This window comes from Mirounga leonina, unplaced genomic scaffold (genome assembly GCF_011800145.1).
Source record: "Mirounga leonina isolate KUSES-001 unplaced genomic scaffold, KU_Mleo_1.0 Mir_174, whole genome shotgun sequence".
NCBI classification, from domain to species: Eukaryota; Metazoa; Chordata; class Mammalia; order Carnivora; family Phocidae; genus Mirounga; species Mirounga leonina.
Window position 1 is genome coordinate 28728454 of NW_023270451.1, and position 23845 is coordinate 28752298.

Below are 23845 nucleotides of genomic sequence, written 5' to 3' on the forward strand. Positions count from 1 at the left end.
TCTGTACTCAGAAAACTATAAAATACTCATGAAAGAAATTGAGGAAGGCACAAAGAAATGGAAAAACGTTCCATGCTCATGGATTGGAAGAACAAATATTGTGAAGATGTCAATGCTACCTAGAGCCATCTACACATTTAATGCAATCCCTATCAAAATACTATCCACTTTTTTTCAAAGAAATGGAACAAATAATCCTAAAATTTGTATGGAACCAGGAAAGACCCCAAATAGCCAGAGGAATGTTGAAAAAGAAAAGCAAAGCTCGTAGCATCACAATTCTGGACTTCCAGCTCTATTATAAAGCTGTAATCATCAAGACAGTATGGTACTGGCACAAAAACAGACACAGAGATCAGTGGAACATAAGGCCCAGAAATGTACCCTCAACTCTGTGGTCAATTAATCTTTGACAAAGCAGAAAAGAATGTCCAATGGAAAAAAGACAGTCTCTTCAACAAGTGGTGTTGGGACAATTGGACAGCCACATTCAAAAGAATGAAACTGGACCATTTCCTTACACCAACACAATAGACTCAAAATGGTTGAAAGACCTCAATGTGAGACAGGAGTCCGTCAAAATCCTAAAGGAGAACACAGGCAGCAACCTCTTCGAACTCAGCCGCAGAAACTTCTTCCTAGGAACATCGCCAAAGCAAAGGAAGCAAGGGCAAAAATTAACTATTGCGAATTCATCAAGATAAAAAGCTTTTGCACAGCAAAAGAAACAGTCAACAAAACCAAAAGACAACTGACAGAATGGGAGAAGATACTTGCAAATGACATATCAGATAAAGGGCCAGTATCCAAAATCTATAAAGAACTTCTTAAACTCAACACCCAAAGAACAAAAGATCTAATCAAGAAATGGGCAGAGGACATGAACAGACATTTTTCCAAAGAAGACATCCAAATGGCCAACAGACACATGAAAATGTGCTCAACATCGTTCAGCATCAGGGAAATCCAAATCAAAACCTCAATGAGATATCACTTCACACCAGTCAGAATGGCTAAAATTAACAAATCAGGAAACAACAGATGTTGGCGGGGATGCGGAGAAAGGGGAACCCTCCTACACTGTTGGTGGGAATGCAAGCTGGTGCAGCCACTCTGGAAAACAGTATGGAGGTTCCTTAAAAAGTTGAAAATAGAGCTACCATATGATCCAGCAATTGCACTACTGGGTATTTATCCCAATGATACAAATGTAGGGATCTGAAGGGGTACGTGCACCCCAATATTTATAGCAGCAATGTCCACAATAGCCAAACTGTGGAAAGAGCCAAGATGTCCATCGACAGATGAATGGATAAAGAATATGTGATATATATATACAATGCAATATTATGCAGCCATCAAAAGGAATGAGATCTTGCCATTTGCAACGATGTGGATGGAACTGGAGAGTGTTATGTTGAGTGAAATAAATCAATCAGAGAAAGACATTTATCATATGATCTCACTGATATGAGGAATTCTTAATGGCAGGAAACAAACTGAGGGTTGCTGGAGTGGTGGGGGTGGGAGGGATCGGGTGGCTGGGTGATAGCCATTGGGGAGGGTATGTGCTATGGTGAGCACTGTGAATTGTGTAAGACTGTTGAATCATAGACCTGTACCTCTGAAACAAATAATACATTATATGTTGAAAAAAATAAAAAAAGAAGATAGTAGGAAGGGAAAAATGAAGTGGGAGAAATCGGAGGGGGAGACGATCCATCTGAGAAACAAACTGAGGGTTCTAGAGGGAAGGAGGTTGGGGCATGGGTTAGCCTGGTGATGAGTATTAAAGAGGGCACATATTGAATGGAGCACTGGGTGTTATATGCAAACAATGAATCATAGAACACTACATCAAAACTAATGATGTAATGTATGGTGATTAACATAACATAATAAAATTTAAAAAAAAAGATTGTACTCATTTGCAACATTCCTTCTTTTCATTAGCATTATGACAACCCATAAAAAGTCTTTCACATAAAACATAAATTTTAAAACATATGGATGTATTTCTCCACTTTCTAAATTTAATGTGTGACAGGGGAACAAGAGAACATCAACATCACGGATTAAAAACAAATTTCACTGCAATAAAATTTGCAGGGTTATGCTTAGATCAAATTTTGTTTTATAGCCAAACAGACTTCTTGGTTTAGTTTAAAAAAGAACAAGAGTGTCTGTCTCCTCCTTCCTTCCTCCCTTCTGTGGTTAGAGCTCTATTTCTAAATGATCTGATTATACCACTTCCCTAGCAGAACACTTTTAATTTCAATGGATAAAACAGAGTCTCTTTAACTAGGCTTCTTTCGTGTCTGGTACCATCGATAAAGACTCATATCCTCTGACTTTCCAAACACAAATTCTGCAGTGACAAGCCCAAATGTTTACAGATCCCAGATATCTCAAGTTCTTTCACATTTCTGTGTTCTTGTAAAGCTGTGCTTTTAACCTAAAATATACTGACCTTAAGAATTTTTATTTATCCCTCGAGTTAACACATAAGTCATCTTTTTTCTAAAGCCTTCAATGCCCCTCCAAGGCAGAAAGTAAACTACCTGCTCTGCCCCTTAGCACCCTGAATATATTTTAATTTTAGTGTATAGGCTGCTGACATGAGCACCTGAATATATTACTAGTTTAAAAATTATTACACTGTTTAAACAATTTGATTATACATTTTCCCATCTCCAAGGCTGTCATTATTAATACGAATATCACCAGCACATAGTACAATGTCTGAAAGAGCAGATGCAACAAATGTTATGAAAGCAATGAATGAATCAGGCTAGATAGCAAACTTGAAAATCTAACCTATGTTCAAACTAAGTCAAACTGCTGTTTATGAGATCAGAACTTTTCTAGAGGGTTCTAGCTCCCTCTTCAAATATAGCCATTTCCTGGGTTATGGCTCCTTCAAAAACCCACACTAAATATTCATAAGGCTGAATAAATGTTTTGCTTAAAAATCATGATATAGCTCTGAATCAAAGCTGGTATTTTGGAATCTTATATTAAAAAATCACGAAGACATTTTGTGACATCATGTCACTTCTATCATGATCTCAGCAACAATTTCCTGCAATGGGATGTTCTAATGTCAAAGGGGTAGAAGAGAGAAAACAATCCCATTTACAACTGCACCAAAAAGAGAAAGATATCAAGGAATAAACTTAACCAAGGAGGTGAACCCCTGTACTCTGAAGATGACACAAATAACTGGAAAGATATACCATGCTCATGGAATCAAATAATTAATACTGTTTAAATGTCTATACTGTCCAAAGCAATCTACAGATTCAGTGAATCCCTATCAAAACCAATGCCAATAGCAGTTTTCACAGAGCTAGAATAACACTAAAATTTGTATGGAACCACAGAAGACCTTGAATAGCCAAAACAATCTTGAAAAAAGAAAACAGAGCTGGAAGTATCCACAATCCCAAATTTCAAGATATGTTACAAAGCTACAGTAATCAAAACAGTCTGGTACTAGCAGATATACAGATCAATGGAACAGAATAGAAAGTCCAGAAATAAACCCACGATTATATGGTCAATTAATCTTCAACAAAGGAGTCAAGAATATGCAATGAGAAAAAGACAGTCTCTTTAACAAATGGGGTTGGGAAAACTGGACAGCTTCATGTAAAAGAATGAACTGGACTACTTTCTTATACCATAAACAGAAATAAACTTAAAATGGATTAAACACTTAATTGTGAGACTTAAAACCATAAAACTCCTTCAAGAAAACATAGGCAGTAATCTCCTGGATGTTGATCTTAGCAACATTTTTCTAGATAGTCTCCTCAGGTAAGAGAAACAAAAGCAAAAATAAACTACTAGATGACACCAAAATAAAAAGCTTTTACAACAGTAAAGGAAACCATTAACAAAAAAACAAGGCAACCTACTGAATATAAGATATTTGCAAATGATGTAACTGCTGAAGTGTCAATATCCAAAATACATGAACAATTTATACTTTACACCCAAAAAACAAATAAGCCAATTAAAAATAGAGGACCTAAAAAGACATGTTTCCAAAGAAGATAGAGATGGCCAAGAGACACGTGAAAAAAAATGCTCATTACTAATGATCAGAGAAATTCAAATCAAAACCACAATGAGATATCATACTACACCTGTCAGAATGGCAAGTATCAAAAAGACAAGAACTAAAAAGGGTTGGTGAGAAGGTGGAAAAAAGGGAAACCTCATGTACTGTTGGAGGGAATGCAAACCAGTACAGCCACTGTGGAAAACAGTATGGAGGTTCCTCAGAAAATTAAAAAAATAGGACTGCCATATGATGCAGTAATTCCACTACCGGGTATTTATGTCCCAAAACTGAAAATACTAATTTGAAAAGATATATGCACCCCTATGGGTACTGCAGCACTATTCACAAGAGCCAAGATATGGAAGCAACCTAAATGTCCATCAATAGATGAATGGATAAAAAAGGTGTGACTGATACACATACACACACAAACTGGAATATTACTCAGCCATTAAAAAGAATGAGATCTTAGGCGCCTGGGTGGCTCAGTTGGTTAAGCGACTGCCTTCGGCTCAGGTCATGATCCTGGAGTCCCGGGATCGAGTTCCGCATTGGGCTCCCTGCTCGGCAGGGAGTCTGCTTCTCCCTCTGACCCTCCTCCCTCTCATGCTCTCTGTCTCTCATTCTCTCTCTCTCAAATAAATAAATAAAATCTTTAAAAAAAAAAAAAGAATGAGATCTTGCCATTTGTGATCACATCAATGGACTCAGAGGGTATTATGTTAAGTGAAATGAGCCAAGGGAAGAAAAATAAATATGACATATAGAATCTAAAAATAATCCCAAAACAAAAAAACAAGCACACAAACAAAAAAACAGAAATGGACCCATAAATACAGAGAACAAATTGATCGTTGCCAGAGGGAAGGGTGGTGGGGGATGGGCAAAATAGGTGAAGGGTGTGGGAGATACAGGCTTCCAGTTATGGAATGAATTAAGTCATGGGGATGAATGGTACAGCAGAGGGAATACAGTCAATGGTATTGTAATAGTGTTTGGTGACAGATGGTAGCTACACCTGTAGTGAGCATTGTATAACATATAGAGTTGCAGAATCACTATGCTGTATACCTGAAACTAATGTAACACTGTGTCAACTATACTTCAATTTAAAAAAAAATGTATTACTACCAATTAAAAAAAAGGGTAGAAGAGAATCGGAATGAAAAAAGCTTTTGTAACAATAGTGATCAAAAAAAAAAAAAAACAGATGATTCGAGGTACTTTAGATACTCTACTACTTCTGTTGGCCTACTTCTGCTTTGGTAAGGACAATGACGTTTTCTTAATCTAACATCAAATGCTCTGCCGAGACAAAACACTTTTTTCTTCTTCCAACCAGCATGTACCCTGCATTCTTTCTACTGAGAAACCTTCTGTAGAAACTCATGTGGAAGAGCTTCATTAGATCCTTTTGTATAATCTAGGGATTTTGCAAATGTTTTCATAGATATATTCTTAAGTTAAAATGGAGAGTGAATACTTGGTTAGTGGTGAATTTTGGATACATCTGGGAGTACAACCCAGGTAGTCACTCAGTCAAAACAAGGAATGTCTTTCTAGTCTTTTTCTGTTATAGTTAGTTCTTGTTGGGGCTAAAAATAATGATGAGACTTTCCTGGTTTAAGAAATGGTTTAGTTAAGGATTAAAAATGGCTTCAGGCAAAGATAGATCCAACAGCTCAAAATATACTAATAAACACCTCCATCTCTCCTCTCTGCCTTTTATATTATCAATGTTATGTAGTGACACTGGACTGCTCCAATGTTTCAGTTGGTTATTTCTGCACAAGTTCTTGGATATTTTCTTTCTTGCTAGCCCAGATTGGGTCATAAGTTCATGCTTAAAATGATCACTATAGCCAGGTAGATGGGATATAGCTTTGGCTGGGAGATGTGATCAATCCTAGCAAGCCTTGTGAATAGGTTTAGGGAAAGGATGAATTCCTCAAAGAAAAATCAGAGGCACAGTTGATGAAAGAAGAGAATGAATGAATGTTGACAAGGCAAACAATATATGATTAATATAGATCTTTTAAGATTTTCTATCAATTCAGCAATTTCTTTTGATCAAATATTTAAAATTTTAAGATATAAGATCAAATATTTAAAATTCTTACTAATTTACTTAAAATTCTTTACCCCCTCTTAGCCTATTGGCAAAATTGAAAGTTAAGAAAAAGCACTGCAATGTTATGGCTTTTCATACTTCATTCCCTGTTTAAACAATAAGTGTCCCTGAGATAAATCTCAGGTTGAGGATCACGGCTAGGTGGCATCTCCTCTTTCACTTCCTAGTATGGATTTTGGTGATTTGTGGGGGAAGTTATATTTTCTCCATCTCCCATGTACTGCAGTGCTAAGTACCAGTGGTTTTGAAGTTCAAAGATTACTACAGATTTCTTTTCTCATTATATTTAATTGCCATTCCATGAAAATCTTGTCTGATTTTATATAAGTGAAGTCCAATGTCTGGCTATAGTCAGTAACTTGTTATCTTGCTAACGAAAGAAAGACTACAATTTTCTTTGTGTGACACATCTGGTGCAATTTTTACATCATACAAATAACAAATACACATTCATAATCTACTTCAAAATTAATAGCAAATTGTTATAAGAATTAATTTTCAAAATTTGGTCACACTGAAATAATCTTGGTTCTCTTCATTACTAGCTCAATACTACTCTGAATTAATAGTCTGTGTCAAGTGGAAAAAAAGAAACATCAATTCAGAGACCTACTTCCTTGATCTAGGAAACAGGTAAAAAGATTTTCTATTATGGAATTTAACAAGTGAAATAGGTGATATGATTTTCTATTATGGAATTTACCATTATATACTTATTATTTTCTGATACCAAGAGAATAAAATCTAGGCACCCATTTCTTTTTTTTTTTTTAAAGATTTTTATTTATTTGACAGAGAGAGATACAGCGAGAGAGGGAACACAAGCAGGGGGAGTGGAGAGGGAGAAGCAGGCCTCCTACCGAGCAGGGAGCCCGATGTGGGGCTCGATCCCAGGACCCTGAGATCATGACCTGAGCCGAAGGCAGACGCTTAACGACTGAGCCACCCAGGCACCCATTTCTTTAAGGCAATGTATAGATACATACATACATACATACATATGCTTTGAAAATAAGTACGCTATTTAGTGAAGCTGTTATGAAATAAATGAGATGGACTTTAAATCATTTGATTGATATAAGTAAGTAATAAAATTCTTATGCTTAGCCAAACAAAGAAAAAAGAACAGTCTTTGCGCTTAGTTAACTTTTTCACTATTGAACTCATCTCAGATGAATGATAGGTAACAGCAAATACTTAAAACAGTTTTTATTATGTGTCGGGCACACTTCTTAGCACTTAACATATATTAACTCATGTATACTCTACAACTCTATATTATGAATACTCTATATTATGAATAGGTAATTGTACTATTTGTATTTCACAGATGAGAAAATGTAGTCACAGGGGATTTAAATTACCTGACAAAATAGCAAAGTTAGAATCTGAACCATACTCAGTGAGAGGAATCCTCCAGATTATAGGATTTTATGAACATTCTGTTTTTTTTTTTTTTTATGCAAATGCAGTAGCTGTTTTGCTCCGGTGTTCTGGGACTTTAGCGTAATAGAATTTGAAGGCATATTGAGATGGTAATAGAGTCTGCAATTTGGTGTCATGCTTTGTCTGACATCTGGTAGGCAAAGTTTGAATTTGTGGTGAGAGCAATAACAAAAATTTACTTAAGGAGAAATTGAGAGTCATTTCCTGAAAAGATGTGATGTTTAGGGATAAAAGAAAGCAAGAAAGTCGCCATTAATCAGAGATTTATTGACAATCTGCAACGTGAAATAGCACTAGGAAATCGGTATTAAAAAATGAATAAGGCATGATCCCTACCCCATAGTAACTAACAGTATAGAAGGGATAGTAGGCAACAATAAAGTGTAAGTAACTAAATTCTGTAAAATGTATAATGGTGTAACAAACAGAAGGGCAGAAAAGGCAATTGGTAAAAGGGCAGGATGAGATTGGGGAGACATTCAGTCATTCCCAAATGGCTTTGAACTTTATGTAAAAAAGCAACACACAGGAAGCCAACAAGAGATTTTAAACAGGTAAATGGCATAATCAAGAGAGGATTTATGGTAGTAGTCTTGTAATTCCAGGATGAGGAAAATCTGATACAAAAGCAACATGAGTTATTCTTTAAAAACACAAGTCACTTCTGTCACTTGTTAGCTCGAACCCTCCAACAGATTCTCATCTTAGAGTAAAAGACAAAGACAGATGGTCTCACTCCTTCATAACCTCTCTGACCTTATCCCTGATTATTCTTCCCCTAAATCACCCTACGTCAAACACATTGGCTGCCTTGTTGTTCTCAGATTCAAAGCAGTTCCTACCTCAAGGTCTTGCATTTGGTGCTCCTTCTGCCTAGAATATTAGATTCCCCAATTCTCATAGGACTTTCCTACTTCTTTCATGGGTCTTCACAGATGTCACTCTATCAGGACTGAGCAAATTGTGGTGCTATGAACTAGGTTAGAAACATTGGAGGAGAAACTAACTTTGGAAGAAAGATGATGAGTCTGACTTTGGTACATACTGATTTTGAAACGTCAGCAGGTTTCATTTGGGGCTTCCAGATAGAGCTTTATAGCAGAAGTTTGAAAGGGAATGTTCACATTTAAGGAAGAAGCAGAGAAAAAAATATACATATATGGCGTATAGGAAACAGAACAAGCAGCCTGTAGAGATTAAATACATCTACAAATTCTGATGAGGACCTCCCATCAAAAGGTATAACTGATTCCACTATCACTTGAATCTGGCTGGCCTTGCAACATGCTTTGACCCAAAGAACATGGTAGAAGTGATCTTATGATTGTTCCAGAATCCAGACATGAAGAGATCATTCATCTGTTTTGCCCTTTTGGAACAATGTCCTGAGATCACCTTGAAAAGAAGCCAGTGTGGGCCACTGGACAACGAGGGGACGCATGACAGAAAAATGAGGTAGCTTCATTGATATTAATGAGGCCAACTTAGATGTCCCAGTTATGCCAGCCCTCTGGCTGAACACAGCTGCACCAATGATCCCAGAACTGCCTCGCCAAGCAACAGAATTGAGAAAAAAAAATTTTTAAATCATTAAGTGTAGGGTGGTATGCTATGCAGCATACATATGTGACACAGAACTTAGTACCTAGAAATGGGGTGCTGCTTTAACAAAAACCTAAAACACGTAGCAATGACTCTGAGACTTGGGGGAGGGGGGAAAAGCTGAAAGTTGGTGAGAAGACGTTTAATGGAGGATGGAGACAGAGAGTCTCATGTCACATACTGATGGAAAAGATGGCAAAATAATGAGTTACTTATGGAAACTTGCAAGATGGAAAATGTATCTAATAAACCTGTGGATAAAGATAAGGCTATTTTCAGGAAAAATATTAAAAATGTCCATTTAGGGCGCCTGGGTGGCTCAGTTGGTTAAGCGACTGCCTTCGGCTCAGGTCATGATCCTGGAGTCCTGGGATCGAGTCCCGCATCGGGCTCCCTGCTCGGCAGGGAGTCTGCTTCTCCCTCTGACCCTCCTCCCTCTCATGCTCTCTGTCTCTCATTCTCTCTCTCTCAAATAAATAAATAAAATCTTTAAAAAAAAATAAAAAAAAATAAAAAAAAATAAAAATGTCCATTTAATTTTTCCTCTGGAGGATGATATGCTATAAGGAGAGTAATAAACTAAGGAGGAAATAATTCTGTGTGCAGGTGGAATTTAGATGCTGCCATGATGTGCTGAAATGGAAAATAGAATGGTTTCTCACCTCTAGTCATCTGGTAGAAGATTATCAGAGTAATAAATGGCCTAAGGTAAAAATCAATTTAAGGATGTAGCTAAAAATTCTCTGATAATACCTCAGAAATAGTTAAGTGATTCCTAGAAGACTCTCTCAGTTTCATAAAAGGCTTCTAAGAATCTTAAAGCCGTTTTTCCACAGTAGCCTCATACATGGTCCAAAGTAAAGAGAAGCTTTTCTCAAAAATAAATGATATAAATTATGGATATGGCTTTTGGGGCATGGAGATGCCCCAAAAGCCTTATCCAATGAGATAAGAAACCCAAAGCATTAAGTGTCATATTGTTAAAACACTGCCAACTTAGTCTGAGAGAAATTGAGACAGTTCAAAATGAAAGAAAGGTCCCTGGGCTCTGTGATTTATACGGGCGGGAGGCAGATTGAGAAAGCTCATCAGCTACAAATACAAGCCATTTCTTATAAAAATGGAAAGACATCTGTGGAAAATCCAAGAGTCCAGAGTGAAGAACAAAGAGCCAAGGAGAATAATGGACTAGAGAATGACTTTCAGAGAACAAACATTGGCTGAGATCAAGGATTTCCCCTGTTCCTGGTAAAGAGGGAACAGGCTGGATTTCAGAATTGATAAAGACCAGACGCTTCTGAAGTCTTCCTATTTTTCTCATTTTTGAATGGGAGAATCTATTCTGATTTTCTGGTCTCTGTTACATCATTATATGTTGTATATGTGGAGAGAATTGGGGGGGGATATCTTATCTTTCTAGTTAAGAGGCTTCTGATTCTAGTTAACAGGCCACACCCTAGAAACAATAGAGTTCCAGTTTCAATCTGAAATCAGGTTCTTTGTGATAAGTAACATGAACTGATTATACGAAGTCATTATCTTAGAGGAACCATTTTTCAGAAATCACTTTGTGTAAAACACCACATTAGTGCAGAATATGATCTTGAAAACATGTATACCTTTGATTAAGGTCAAAAGGGCTCTATTTTTTTTTTTAATAAATTACCCGAATGGTTCAAAGTTTTACTGTGTCCAGAAACTGAAATATATTTTAATATGAAGGTCATATTTTCCATGTATTGGCACCTTAAAAAATTCTGCAGATGTTCAGCTAAACTGAAAGATTCTGTAGGATTGAATTATTTTCAAGAGAAAAAAAAAAAAGAAACAACCCTCCCCCCCCCCAAAAAAAAAACCCCACAATAATCAAAAGACCTTTGTAAGCTCACAGGGAAGGTTTCTGGATATAGGATTTAATTAGTAGGAAGAAAATTTAAGCATTATGATAAAATACTTTTTTAGAAAACAGAAAGGACTGGAAATATGCAAGTTAGGGACAAAAGCACTTAAACACTGGCCAAAAGTAATTTAAAAATAAATACTCTAATCCCATTATCTAAAATAATAATGTCTTTTGGTATGTGTGTGTGTGTGTGGTACTATGTGGAAAATACAAACTACAATTCTGTTTAAGATGGCAAGTTCTATAATTCTAAGTTAATCAAACAAGACTGTACATAAAAATGTTATATGTATTTTTTATATTGTATATTTTTTTCCTCTAAAAAAATCTATGACTAAAGGATAATATTAGGTTATTTTGAAGTGCACAGAGAGATTTTATGACAAGTTTCCTTGGGGGGGAAAAAACCCACAGCTCCTCTGAAAATAATAGCTCAAAGTTAATATGTGCAATCGATCAATCAATAAAAATAAAAGAATAGCCACACCCAACTACTGTATCTGATAAGTCTCATCTATATTTGAATCAGACGCAGGTCATGAGATGGTGAATGATATAACTGCATGAGAATTTTGGTGTTCTTGGGTTAGGACGGGGTGTACTTTTCCTGTGGAAGGAATGAAAACAATTGTGACCGGAGGGTGGACTGTAGTAAATTATAATTTTTGGCCATAATTCTTTGTAATGGGTCTCATCGGGAGATAGAGTCTATTTCTCTACCTACGAAATCTGAGTTGTCACTGTGGCTTGCTTTGACCAATAGAATGTGGCTGAAGTGACAATGTGCAGTTCAAGAGCCTGCCAGCTTGTTTTTGTCCTCTCAGAGCAGTGCCCTAAAACCACCATCTAAGAGCGCTGGTCTAGCTTATAGGAGGATGAGCGCCCATGTGGAGAAGCACCAATGAACCTCAGCACACAGCACCAACTGCAAAATACATGAGGGAGGCCATCTTGGACCTTCCAGTCATAGCCAAACCTCCATAAATGGGCCCAGGTGAAATCTGAACTGGAACTTCCCAGAATCATGGGAAATCCTAATTGGTTTTGTTTTCAGCCAGTGAGTTCTATGGTGATATGTTAGCCAGTAATAGTTAAATGATACATGGCCTGAGAAGTAGGAAGGGAATCAGGGGAAAGTAAAACCAATGAGGTCATGGGAAGATAAAATCTGACAGGAGATAAGAGATAAGCAGAGTTGAAGAAGCAAACAAGGGATAATGTAAGGAAAGGAACGCATCCGTTAAGTTTGATAATTCAACTCTTGTCTAATTTGACAGAAACTCCTGTCTAATTTGACTTTTCATCCATACTGGCTTTTACTGACCCAGCTATGAGTAAACTGACTAACCTGAGTTTTGTTAAGGCACTTGACTACCCATGATAAAGTAACAGGCTTTTTGTCTTTTTTTGGTCTTCTTTTATTTCCCATTTGAAGTGATAGCTAGCACTTAGTGAGAAACTTATGTCATATCTCATGAAGCGGTAAGTAAACTAGTGCTTATTTAACTTTCATCTGAGGCTTCTGCTAATTCTCCCTTACTTTAAAAAAGAAAATTCTTTATAAAACCCTACTTTTTGCTAAGACATTTCAGTGCAAAAGAACACTGGCTCAATCCAGATGGTTTCCTTACAAACAAAAAATAATTTTTATTAACAATATATCAAAATAGGGGCACCTGGGTGGCTGCGTTGGTTAAGCATCTGACTTCGGCTCAGGTCATGATCCCAGGGTCCTAGGTTCAAGCCCCTCATTGGGTTCCCTGCTCAGCAGGAAACCTGCTTCTCCCTCTCCTCCCTGCTTGTGCTCTCTCTCACTATCTCTCTCTCTTTCTCCAATAAATAAATAAATAAAATATTTAAAAAAGAACAAGAAAAAAACCCAATATATCAAAATATAATACACACACACACACACACACACACACCCACACACCCCCACACCACAGCAGACAGATCAGGTTATCTTGTGCTAGATTTTTTAAGCCAAAATAAAATTGTGATTACTACAAACCAACACTAAAGAATAACCTACTGCCTTAAATTTTCTAATGACTTTCATCTTCACAACAAATTAAATAGAGAATCTCAACCCAATTATAGGAAAAAACTCCTACCAACAGTGTTAGATGATCCTAATTGTAAAGTAAGAGACCTTAGATTTAAGCATAACATCCAACCTAATTATATTCCAACCACATTAAATGGCATAGCATTCTCCAGGAAGGGAACTTCTTAGTTGATTTATTGCTTAAATTATGGAAAAACAATTCAGTTATAGGACATATCCTTGCCTTTAAAAGATCAGCTTTTCCATGTATTGGCTGTGTAATGTGTGTTAAGAAGTAGATTCCAGTTCCAGAGAGTGATCATGCTTTTGAAATTGTGTTTTCATCTAGCTCTACAGACATTTGAATTGATCTGAACTTGGAGTTCTGGCCAAAGTTTTAGAAGCCAATCTTATTAAGGTTAGTTTCCCTTCTAAAATTACACAAATTTTAACTTAAGTTTTCCTAACTCCCACTTGTGTATTATGATGTTCTTGTCCATCATGGATAAATAATTATGACAAAATATGGCACAAAAGTTATTCTCCTGGTGGAAAGGAACATAACTATTTATGAATATGCTCTTTATGTTCTCAAAAAGATAGTCTAACATTTTCAAATATTAAACAATCTCAATGTCTGCTGCTTGTTTTCAGATTTTTCAGCCTTTTGAAGTTCCACTTTCCATTAAAATTCAAATAGAATTATTTTAATTCCATTAAAATGGAATTAAATTCCACTGTGCTTAAAGTATTTGCATAAACAACATGGTTTAGGTTGGAACTGGAATTCACCAACCTCTTAAGTGGCTGTGGATCCTCCCTCTCTTTATTTTCTGTTAGGATTTTCACGGAGCTAATATTTCTCCTAAAACTTTTGGTTCCAAATTTTTGCCTCCTCTGTCTCAGAACTTATCAGTCATTCCTAGGGTGATCATATCACTTGCTTTCCAAAGCAGGACACTTATTAGGACAGAGGGGGTGGTATTAATAATGACCTTAAGAAAATGGTACTATCCTGAACAAACCTGCAAGATGGAGTCACCTATTTCATACCAAAGGGTATTTCTAGTTAGCTGTGGCCCTCCTCAAACTTTTTCTCGAGATCATTTCTCTCAGTTCTTTCAGACCCTTCTCACATCTTTCTTATTAATCTCCAAACTCCATACCTCTCTCTCCAAACTGCTCCAGGAAGCTTAAATATTCTATTTTATTTTGCAGAACTCAGCTCTTCTCTTGTTATTATTCAAGCAATATAAAGAGTACTGCATATCTGTCAACCAAAATGTCCCATCAAATAATTTCCCTAAATTGGAAAATCTGTATCCTCATGGGCATTCCTCTGTAGTATAGAAGACACAATTATCAGGTTTTAGGTTTGTTTAGTATATACAACATTTATAAACCTTCCCCACTATAATTGAATCTCTTCCTGGACAATATTATTGCACAGCTTGGAACTCCTGGGACCCTTTTTACTGGATCTTTGCACCCGTCTCTCAGATTCTGCTGCTAATATCTCCTTCCTGACTTTCAGTTGAATTACCTTGGGCACTAGAGTTGTCTGGCTAATACAGAGAGCTAGAAATTTCTGGGACCCACCTTCCTCCTTCCTCCAGCAGCTGTGAGCCAACAGTCAACTGATGGGAGTTTAAAAGCCCAGCTCCTTTTTCCTAAATCCACAACCTTTGGGGTTTAATTTAAATTCCAGAGTATCTCCCTTAATCAGAGTGAGTCTGCAACTTTGCTGTTTCCCTGTGCAAAACAGTTAACACGGCAAGCCCAAGTGCTACCCTTAGACAGTCTTGCTCACTACGTTGACCCTTGGCTTGCATCTGGGAACTTCAGTTTCTGGAGGCCTCCACCATTCTCTAAATGAGAAGTGTTGATCACTGTGCTTAAAGTATTTGCATAAACAACATGGTTTAGGCTGACCATGTACTTTCCTTTTGGGAGTCCAGAATATTTTTTATGATCTAGGCAGAGAGTGACTACACGGCTGACCCCCAACATAAACCCTGAACACCTAGGCTCAGATAAGCTTCCCTGAAGACAATACTTCACATGTACTGTCACAACGCATTGGTGAAAAATTAAGCACATCCTCTGGGACTCCATGGGGAGAGGACTATTGGAAGCTTGTGCCTGGTTTCCTCCAGACTTTGCCCCATGTGCCTTTTCCCTTTGCTGATTTTGCTTTGTATTCTCTCACTGTAAATAGTTCATACCTGTGGGTATGACTCTGTTGAGTTCTGTGAGTCCCTCCAGTGAATTAAAGAACCACAGTGAGGTCTTGGGAACCCAACACACATTCCCTCTTCTTGATTTTGCTTCTTTACTCCTACTCCTCTTACTGGTTTCTCCTGGGATCACGTCCTTAATAAACCGTGTGCATCCTAATCCTTGACCTGGCTTATGCTTCTAGGAGGGATTATGAATACTCTCAATCAGTCAAAATATTAGTCTCAACTCTAAGCTTTATAATTTTTCTATTCTTGGAATGCTCTGCTCCCCATTCTTTAACTCCTCATTCCACATACTTCTGTCCCCCTCCAGACTGTTTTCTTAATAAATATTATTACTATTTAAATATTCTTAATAAATATTTGGACAAATTAATCCAGTGTTTATACAATTTATAAATTGGACACAAATTGTACCACAAGGTTTAAGATAAAATAGAGCAGTACCTCACCCTGTATCTCCCTACACTGAGTCTTGCCTTCCAGAGGTAAAAATGTTTAATATTTTCTAGATGTTTATTCCTGTATTTACCTGAAGATACTGAAATGATAGCCCCTTATATTCCTCCTAATACTGAACATGTGGGAAAAAAGAAGTATGACATGAAGTACTTGGGAAAGAAATAGTATTCAAGTCTTCCCTTCCCTCTACTCATATATGGATACATATCTCATTCCAGAAGGAAGAAACTCGTGGCAAAAATCTCAGAAAGAATAAGCAGTCACGTGCCAAGCCAGGGCTCTGGACAGTAATATCATCATCTCCCATCTTTTATAGTTGGCTCTTTGGGCACTTCTGATGAGATGCAGTGGCTCCAGAAGACGCAGAAACACTTACTGTAAAGGCATGCCTCACTACTAATCTCAACGTATTCCTATTCACAGGTCTTTTTCAGCATTATCCAAATTCAGTCAGTTTGCCTTGGTGCTGGCAGTCTTTGGGTAACAGAGTTGAGGCTTAGGCTCCACCAAAACAATCCTTTTCTCATTTTAGTACATTGGTTCATAAACTTCATTGCACATCAGAACAATCTAGGGAGCTTCATAAAAATGCAGCTTTCTGGGACTTGCCTGGACAGACTGCAGTTCATCGGGTCTGTAGAGAAGACTGAGGAGTCTGATTTTATAGCATACTTAAGGCGATTCCGATACTGGGGGATCTAGAACACTCTTTGCAAAAATGGATCTAGCATCTCATAGAGTAAACTGAAAAAATATTCACATAAAATGAATATATATATATGCCCATGTGTCATATCCATTTACATAAGACTTATAAATACCTAATATTATTGATGTAGTACTTTCACTTGTACATGAGGCATTTGTTGGCAGACGTTCTTAGTAATCCAGTAGTTTTTAACCATGGTGGCATGATGCAATGGTGTGTTACAATCAAGTTTTGGGCGTACGGAAAACATTTGTTGTTAATGACATTTCAATTCAGCTGGTTTTAACAAATAAATTAGGGTGATTACAGGTTATCCATATAATAATGGCATTTTCATAAATTTTCACATGCTTTACCCAATAGAAGAGGAAGAAGTTGAGCCAGAGCCATAATGCTTCAGGAATAGCACGATATACTTTGAGGGCCCTGGCCGGTCACTGCTATTTCTAACTGTATCTTTAGGAGCAATGTAATGATGAATTGTATTGATTTACTTCCACAGAAATATTGTATTTTGTTTTCACAAAAATCTGTGTCAAGTATGAATGTTAGTCATACATGTCAATGTCATTGGTTATATGTTAACTTTTACTGATATGGAGAAGAATAAGAAATGTAGCAGAGGAGTAGTAGGCATTTTGAAACTGTTGAAATTCACTGCTTAACAAAGTAATACCAATAATAAAATACAAAACCGTGGCTTTGAAATTCTCATATCTAAAACAGAGCACATAGGATATGGATGGCATCATTTTTTTTTTTTTTCAACAGAGGGGAGGGATATGTGCAAACAATATTTGGTTTACAGTCTCCTTAAGTAATCAATAAGACAATGGATTTTCTTTTCCACTCTCAGCCTAAAAGTCTTGATTTGATCTCTCTCTAACCAACCAATTTGTTGTTTACCAACCAAGAGTACCAAAAGTACTCTTGCCCCACCAAATTTATACCTTTAAATAAAACACACAAATTTCACAAAAACGGAAATAGGGCAGACTTGTTTTTCTTAAAGGTCCAACAAACTCTAGGATCTCTCCCCCACCCTAACCCCAAATGTCACCATCAGACCTTTGGAACAGTTCCTGTATTTGTGCTCAGAGATAGGGTACTGCTTTTCTGACGATCCTTAAATTATGAGTGATATTTTTTTCTATTACACATCATGTGTTCATCTCTTTTTGTAGAGCCTGATTGTCTTCTGAGATCTCTTTTGTCTCACGTTTCTGTTTATATCCTCTGTCAGAGAATCTATGTGAAATTCCTCCTGAGTGTTCTCCAAACTCTTCCCCAATCCTGCTTCTTGAAAGACAACTGGAAAAATGAACAATAACCAGCAACAAATCCTAAAGATCTTTGGAAGCCTGGGCAAAGGATAGTTCAGGAAAAAGAAAAGAGACTTCAAATGCTTTGAGGTCATTAACAAAGTTGTGAAATTTGTGAGGAACATGGGAGGAAAAAAAGCCTTTTTATTATTTGCTAACATTCACAGGCTCTAATTTTTCATTTCCCTAGTTGAGCTTTAACTTAATTATAAAACAAAATCTATAGCAGCAGCCAGGCCTAGGGGTAGAGTCTGTACAACTAATCAACTTTAATTCCCTGGGTTCGATTTAATTACAAAACAACATTTGGTGCAGCTGCTAAACACTTACCAGGTGACCACATGATAATACTGCAGTAGTATTTACAAGTCTCCAGCTTTTGTTCTATTCTACCAGCCCAATAGGTTTCAGCTATCTATAAATTTGAGCAGCCTTGAGGATTTACAATAGTAAAGAATTGTCCTGATTTTATACCCCTCTGTAGTTGAGCCAGTTAAAATATTGAGTTGCACCACAACAAATTCATGACAGGAAGTAAAATTTAATGATGAAAGACATCCTGAAAAAGGACAATAATAACAAACTGAATATCAAGAGCATACTTCTTTTCCTTAATTCATTCTTCTGGGAGATAGGCAAAGTGAAACCAACTTATGTATACTGGGAGTTGCCAATGTGCATTTTAGGTTATAACATACATTACTTTTCAATATAACTAGACATACATAACTCATTCTCCTGCTTGTTTTTTAGTGTTTTAGTGTTCCATAAGGTATTTTAGGGGGTGATTACTTGTGTTACAAAATATTTTTTACCTGACACAATAAAAATTTACCACTGATATTTTTAAGATAGTTTCTCTCGTATATTTAAAATATACTGGATTTGTACTAACATCAAGAAGATCACTGAAATAAGTGAGATCTGATTTTTCATTTAATAATATTTAGGCGGAAGTTCCATGCACAAGGAACTTTTTATCTTAGTGTTTTTTGTCATCTTAGTTCACTCATATACAACTTATATGGTGTGTGGGATCCCAGTTCCTCCCAAGGTCTATAGAAGGATAAGGAAACTTATTTGAATTTAGGAAAAAAATTAGTAAGAAGTATCAGTAAGGGAGTACCAGTGATGCTGAAATAAATATGACTCATTATTTTCACAGCAACTCAGAAAGAAGATAAAATAGATTGCCATCTAATCCAAATAAAGATTTGAAGTAGATGTATAAATGCTATTCTTTTGCTTATTTTCCCCATTAGATGTCAATCTTCTTTTCTTTCCCTTTAGAGTAGAATGGGGTAAAAGATAAAGAGAGATGTATCATAGGTAATTACATCTATGAAAAGCAGAAAATCTTAGAAAAAAGCCAGAATTCATAAAATTCATCATAAAATATCTGGAGCAATAATCCCCTTTTTCACCTTTCAACCTCAAGTGCTGGTCTGGATTTTACCTAATGCTGCCCTGCACGATGATGTTGGTCCCTGGACAAAGACAACACTGTACGTTTCAAAGTCGAAAGGCTAATTTCTCAGTACTAGCAGTGTCTGTCAGTGTCTGACCCCAGAGAGTATCTTTCTCTACTGAACAGTGACTGAGTCACAGGAGGAAACAATCCTGCTTGCTGGAAGAAAATAGGATGGAGGAATTATGACGGTTACCAGATGTTCCAATGCCCCTGAGGGGGCACCAGAATGTTTCTGCATATGCTGTAAGCAGCTTAAACTGTCAAATCAGGGGCCCCTGGGGCTTGGTGCTCATGCTACTCTGATGTGCGGAGTCATAGCATTCGAGAGTTGGAAGGACCCTTAGAGATGATCTTAGTTAAAGGTTTTAAACTATGTCACAAGGAGTTCTATGTTTCCTAAGAATGACTCAGAGATTACTGAAGAGTAAGGGGATCTCCCCAAAATAGTAACAGCTCTCAAGGAAAGAGTGTAAAAATCTTACATCAGGGTAACAACAAGACAGGATATTTTATCAAACAAAAATCAGTTGTGAAAATCTAAGGTAATTCTTATGGTTTAGGAAAGGAACCTTGTGAAAAATCACCATCCCAGTAGCTCTATGACACTCCTTGTGGGGTGGGGGGTGCAGCATGTAGAAGTTGGAGGTTGATTCAGGAATCTAGGCCACAATAGGCCATGTGGCTTGGGAGTCTGGAAATTAAATTATATCCCTAAGACACAATATCAGGGCAGGAAATTAAGGCCTCTCGATTCAAGTCAACCAATTCTTACAATCCTTCTTTATGGCAAGTTTAAAATGCCCACTTAGAAAATGTTACCTTTCCAGGCTATTTTTTTTTTCTTTTAGGTAGGTTCCATGCCCAGCATGGAGCCCAACACAGGGCTTGAATTCAGGACCCTGAGATCAAGACCTGAGCTGAGATCGATCAAGAGTTGGATGCTCAACTAACTGAGTCATCCAGGTGCCCCACTGTTATTTTAAATGGCAATGGCAATTTAATACTGTATTGCCTTGATGATGATTTAATTCTTACTCTATGTTACCTGCTTTCAAATAAAAAAGTACCTGTGATTGTTCAAAGAACCGCCTCATTGCCACAATTCGAGAGAGAGAGAGAGAGAGAGAGAGAGAGAGAGAAAGAGAGAGAGATTGAGAGACTGAGAAAAAGGGGGTAAGAAAAGAAAAAGAAAAAAAAAGAAAGAAGTAAGGAAGGAAAGAAGAAAGGAGGAAAAGAAAGAAAGAAGAAGGGAAAGAGATGGGAAGAAGGGAGAGAGGGAAAGAAAAAAGGAAGAAGGAAGGAAGGAAGAAAGGAAGAAGAAGCTATTTCTGTGTTTGTACATGGAACTCATTTTGATGAAGGGACACAAGACTTTATCATAAGCTAAGGCATATCTCCAGGGTTAAACAGACATTCATAACAGCAGGGTAGATGCACCTGCCTGACTCACCATCACTGTTGATGCACACAACCTCCTGAACTTGAGTGCCTGGGCCACACTCTTTTCCATTGTCTGGTTCACAGTCTCCAAGCCTCACTGCTTTCCATTCATAGCAGGATGGCTCTTCACAGGGAATGGCTTCCAGTAAGTGAGGGCAGTTCCCAGGGCCCCCAGAGCCTCCAGTGGGCTCATTGGTAATGCGCCGCTTCCTCAGTTTGAAACCTGAATTATTGGGGAAGGACATATTTATTGTTACTGCCATGGGTTGAATATTTCCGAAGGTTGAATGAAAACTTGAGTGAAAGCTGGATGAGGGTAGAGGTAGAAGTCAGATTTGCTTTAATCACTAGTATATCCCCAAGCTCTAGCTTAGTGTGAGCCTATTAATCATTTATTAAATGAATAAATGAATGAATGAACAGAATGGCCAAGGAGGGAAGGCAAGAAAAGTCATATGTCTCTTATCTCCTTCATAGGACTGGAGAGAGGTAGAGAGGCAGAAGCAGAGAGAGAAAGACAGACAGACAGACAAAGACACACATAAAATGATTTTGGTTGATTTGGAAAGTCTGTAGTTATAAAATATTCAAAGACACAGTGAAATCTCAAGCTATTTGGAAATATTCATGACCAGACAAAGTGGTATTACTTTGAATTTTTCAGCACTATCACATAATTAAATTTGAAAGGAAACCTCTGAGAAGTTGGATGGTCCCAGATAAATTGTCTCTTTGAGGCTTAGTTGATTTTAGATGCCCCGGAAATATGAACTAGTGAAGATATAAAGCATCTGGGCTCTAATGAGGACTCTTCAGAGTCATGCTCTGAGCTTTAATAGCACCTAAGTGCTGCCCTTCTGGACAGGGTATACCAAAGTTAATAAGTCTGCTTATTGCTTTGTGAACATATTAGAATCACTAGCAAAATTAATAAGTCTGTTTACTGCTATGTGAACATATTAGAATCACTAGAAGACTGTCTCAGAAAGAAAATAAAATGTTTCTAATTACTAGATCATGTGAATATTACCCCATCATGCCCACTACATAGGAAACCACTGCATCTATTGTCCTCCTCTTAGATATATCATGTGCATCATAAGAGTAATAGAGCTTTTTTTTTTTCCCCTTTCTTAACTTCAAAGTAATAGGAGTTTTTTTTGCTTTTTGAGGACTAGCTATGGATCAGGCACTGAATTAAGTGCTTTATGCTTATTATCTCATTGAATCTTTAGAGAAAACTTTAGTAGCAGATATTACATCCCTTTTACAGATAAGGGGACAAAGATTTAGATAATTAACTTGTTTTAATGTTCAGGTACCAACATCAGAGCAGGTTTATTCATCTTTTGCAGTCGATACTCACTAGCCATTCTGGAAAATATCACGGATGAATGAATAAGCACAAGTAACAAAGACTAACAAATAAAAGTATTTGGCACACTAATGACATTATTTAAAATAATTCATGTTTGACTCAACTGATGGGAGTTTTAAGCATGTCATGTTAATAATACATACCTTTTTTGCCTTGCTGGTCATTACAGTTTTCGTAAGTACAAGGTCCCCAAGCTGACCAAGGTGAAACCTCACATTCAGTTGGACAGGGAATATGGCACAGCTGTGTAGTATTAGGGACGGGACCAGTGCATGATTTCAAGTCCACTGGTTTTGAGGCTGTTTGGAGAAAAGTACAGAAATCCCTTAAGAATTGAACAAATTGTTATGGTCAACAATACGATTTTTCTGTGTGTACGAGAAGGACAAGTGCCACCAAGACATTATTCCACTGCTTCTTAGCTACATCCTAGAAAAAAAGGAGAAGGAGTGGGGAAAAAGCAGCAGAGTGTAGTTCAAGGAAACCGGACTGAGATTCAAGGAAATCTCAGAGACTGATCACCAGCTTTATCACTTATTAGCCCGGTGATTTAATAATGCCGAGTCTAACTTTCCTAATTAGTAAAACAATCCTTAAGGTCAGTTTTATCTCTACAATTCTATATTTAGATTCTAAATAAATGGAATCTGCTTCAGAGGACTGAACACAGTGGTAGAGGGCCTACAGCTATATAGCATATGGAAAAAGTCTGCACTGGGTGGCTTCGGGTGGAGCAGTCTTCCCTTTCCTTTTGGTCCACAAAAGGGTAAGTGGTGGATATAATGAAGAGCCCATGCCACCAATGGGGTATCTCTCTCTACCCCAGCTACATGACTCACCAGATACTTTCTAGAACTTTTACAGAATATATTATCTGCATATGTGATCTAAATCTCAGAATTGCTAAGGCAACTAATTTAGAATTGTCCATGTCTGTTCATATGTTGACCGATGAACTGTGAATAAATACTGTTTGCCCTTACTTCCCTTCTTTTTTGATGTCTGAAATTCGGCTATTTTGTAGGGGACACACATTTGACACTTAATGTCAAGATGTGTCCATAGTTCTGGCTAAAAGTGACTAAGAGATATTAGAAGCTATATGGAAAGCAGAAGAAATTCAAGTTTAGTGGTATATGTAAAATATAAAGCTATAGTTGTTTTTCTTGTAAAGATTTTGAGAAGTAAATGTCTTTGACATTACCTTAAATAAAAGCTAGTTGCTATTTCCATCTGATAATTTGGAATGCCTACCCTTGTAGCATAAAGGACTGAAATAATAGAGGTCTTAGATAATTCTCATTCTCTTTATGTGAAGAACTATCAAATTCCAATCACCTGGGTTACATTCAGAAGCTCACAGAGAAATTAAGATATTTTAAGCTAAATTATCCTAACTTTTAAATAAATGTACTAAATATATTTGTTTACAGTTTAAACTCTAAGGCAAACTGTAGGTATTGTGCATCTCTCAACTTTCTGCGTGCACACACAATCATAAATGCTACCTGAACGCTGTTACATTAACTCCTCTTTCGAAAATAGTTTTTCAGTTCTGAAAAATATTCTACAGATTTTTTTTTTCTTTTTCTCCTAGGAGTACATAATTTAATCTCTCTCCTCTC

General features: G+C 37.0%; 1 protein-coding gene across 5 annotated transcripts in view; it reads right to left on the reverse strand.

The window, feature by feature from the left end:
* Positions 1–23845, reverse strand: part of THSD7A (thrombospondin type 1 domain containing 7A) — a 441557-nt gene that overhangs the window by 144610 nt on the left and 273102 nt on the right. For all 5 annotated transcript variants that reach the window (XM_035020648.1, XM_035020650.1, XM_035020649.1 and 2 more), the window contains 2 exons: positions 22364–22519; positions 20853–21065 (listed from right to left, as the gene is read on the reverse strand). In XM_035020648.1, coding sequence (XP_034876539.1) covers positions 20853–21065; positions 22364–22519 — 369 coding nt within the window. The remainder of the gene's footprint in view (positions 1–20852; positions 21066–22363; positions 22520–23845) is intronic.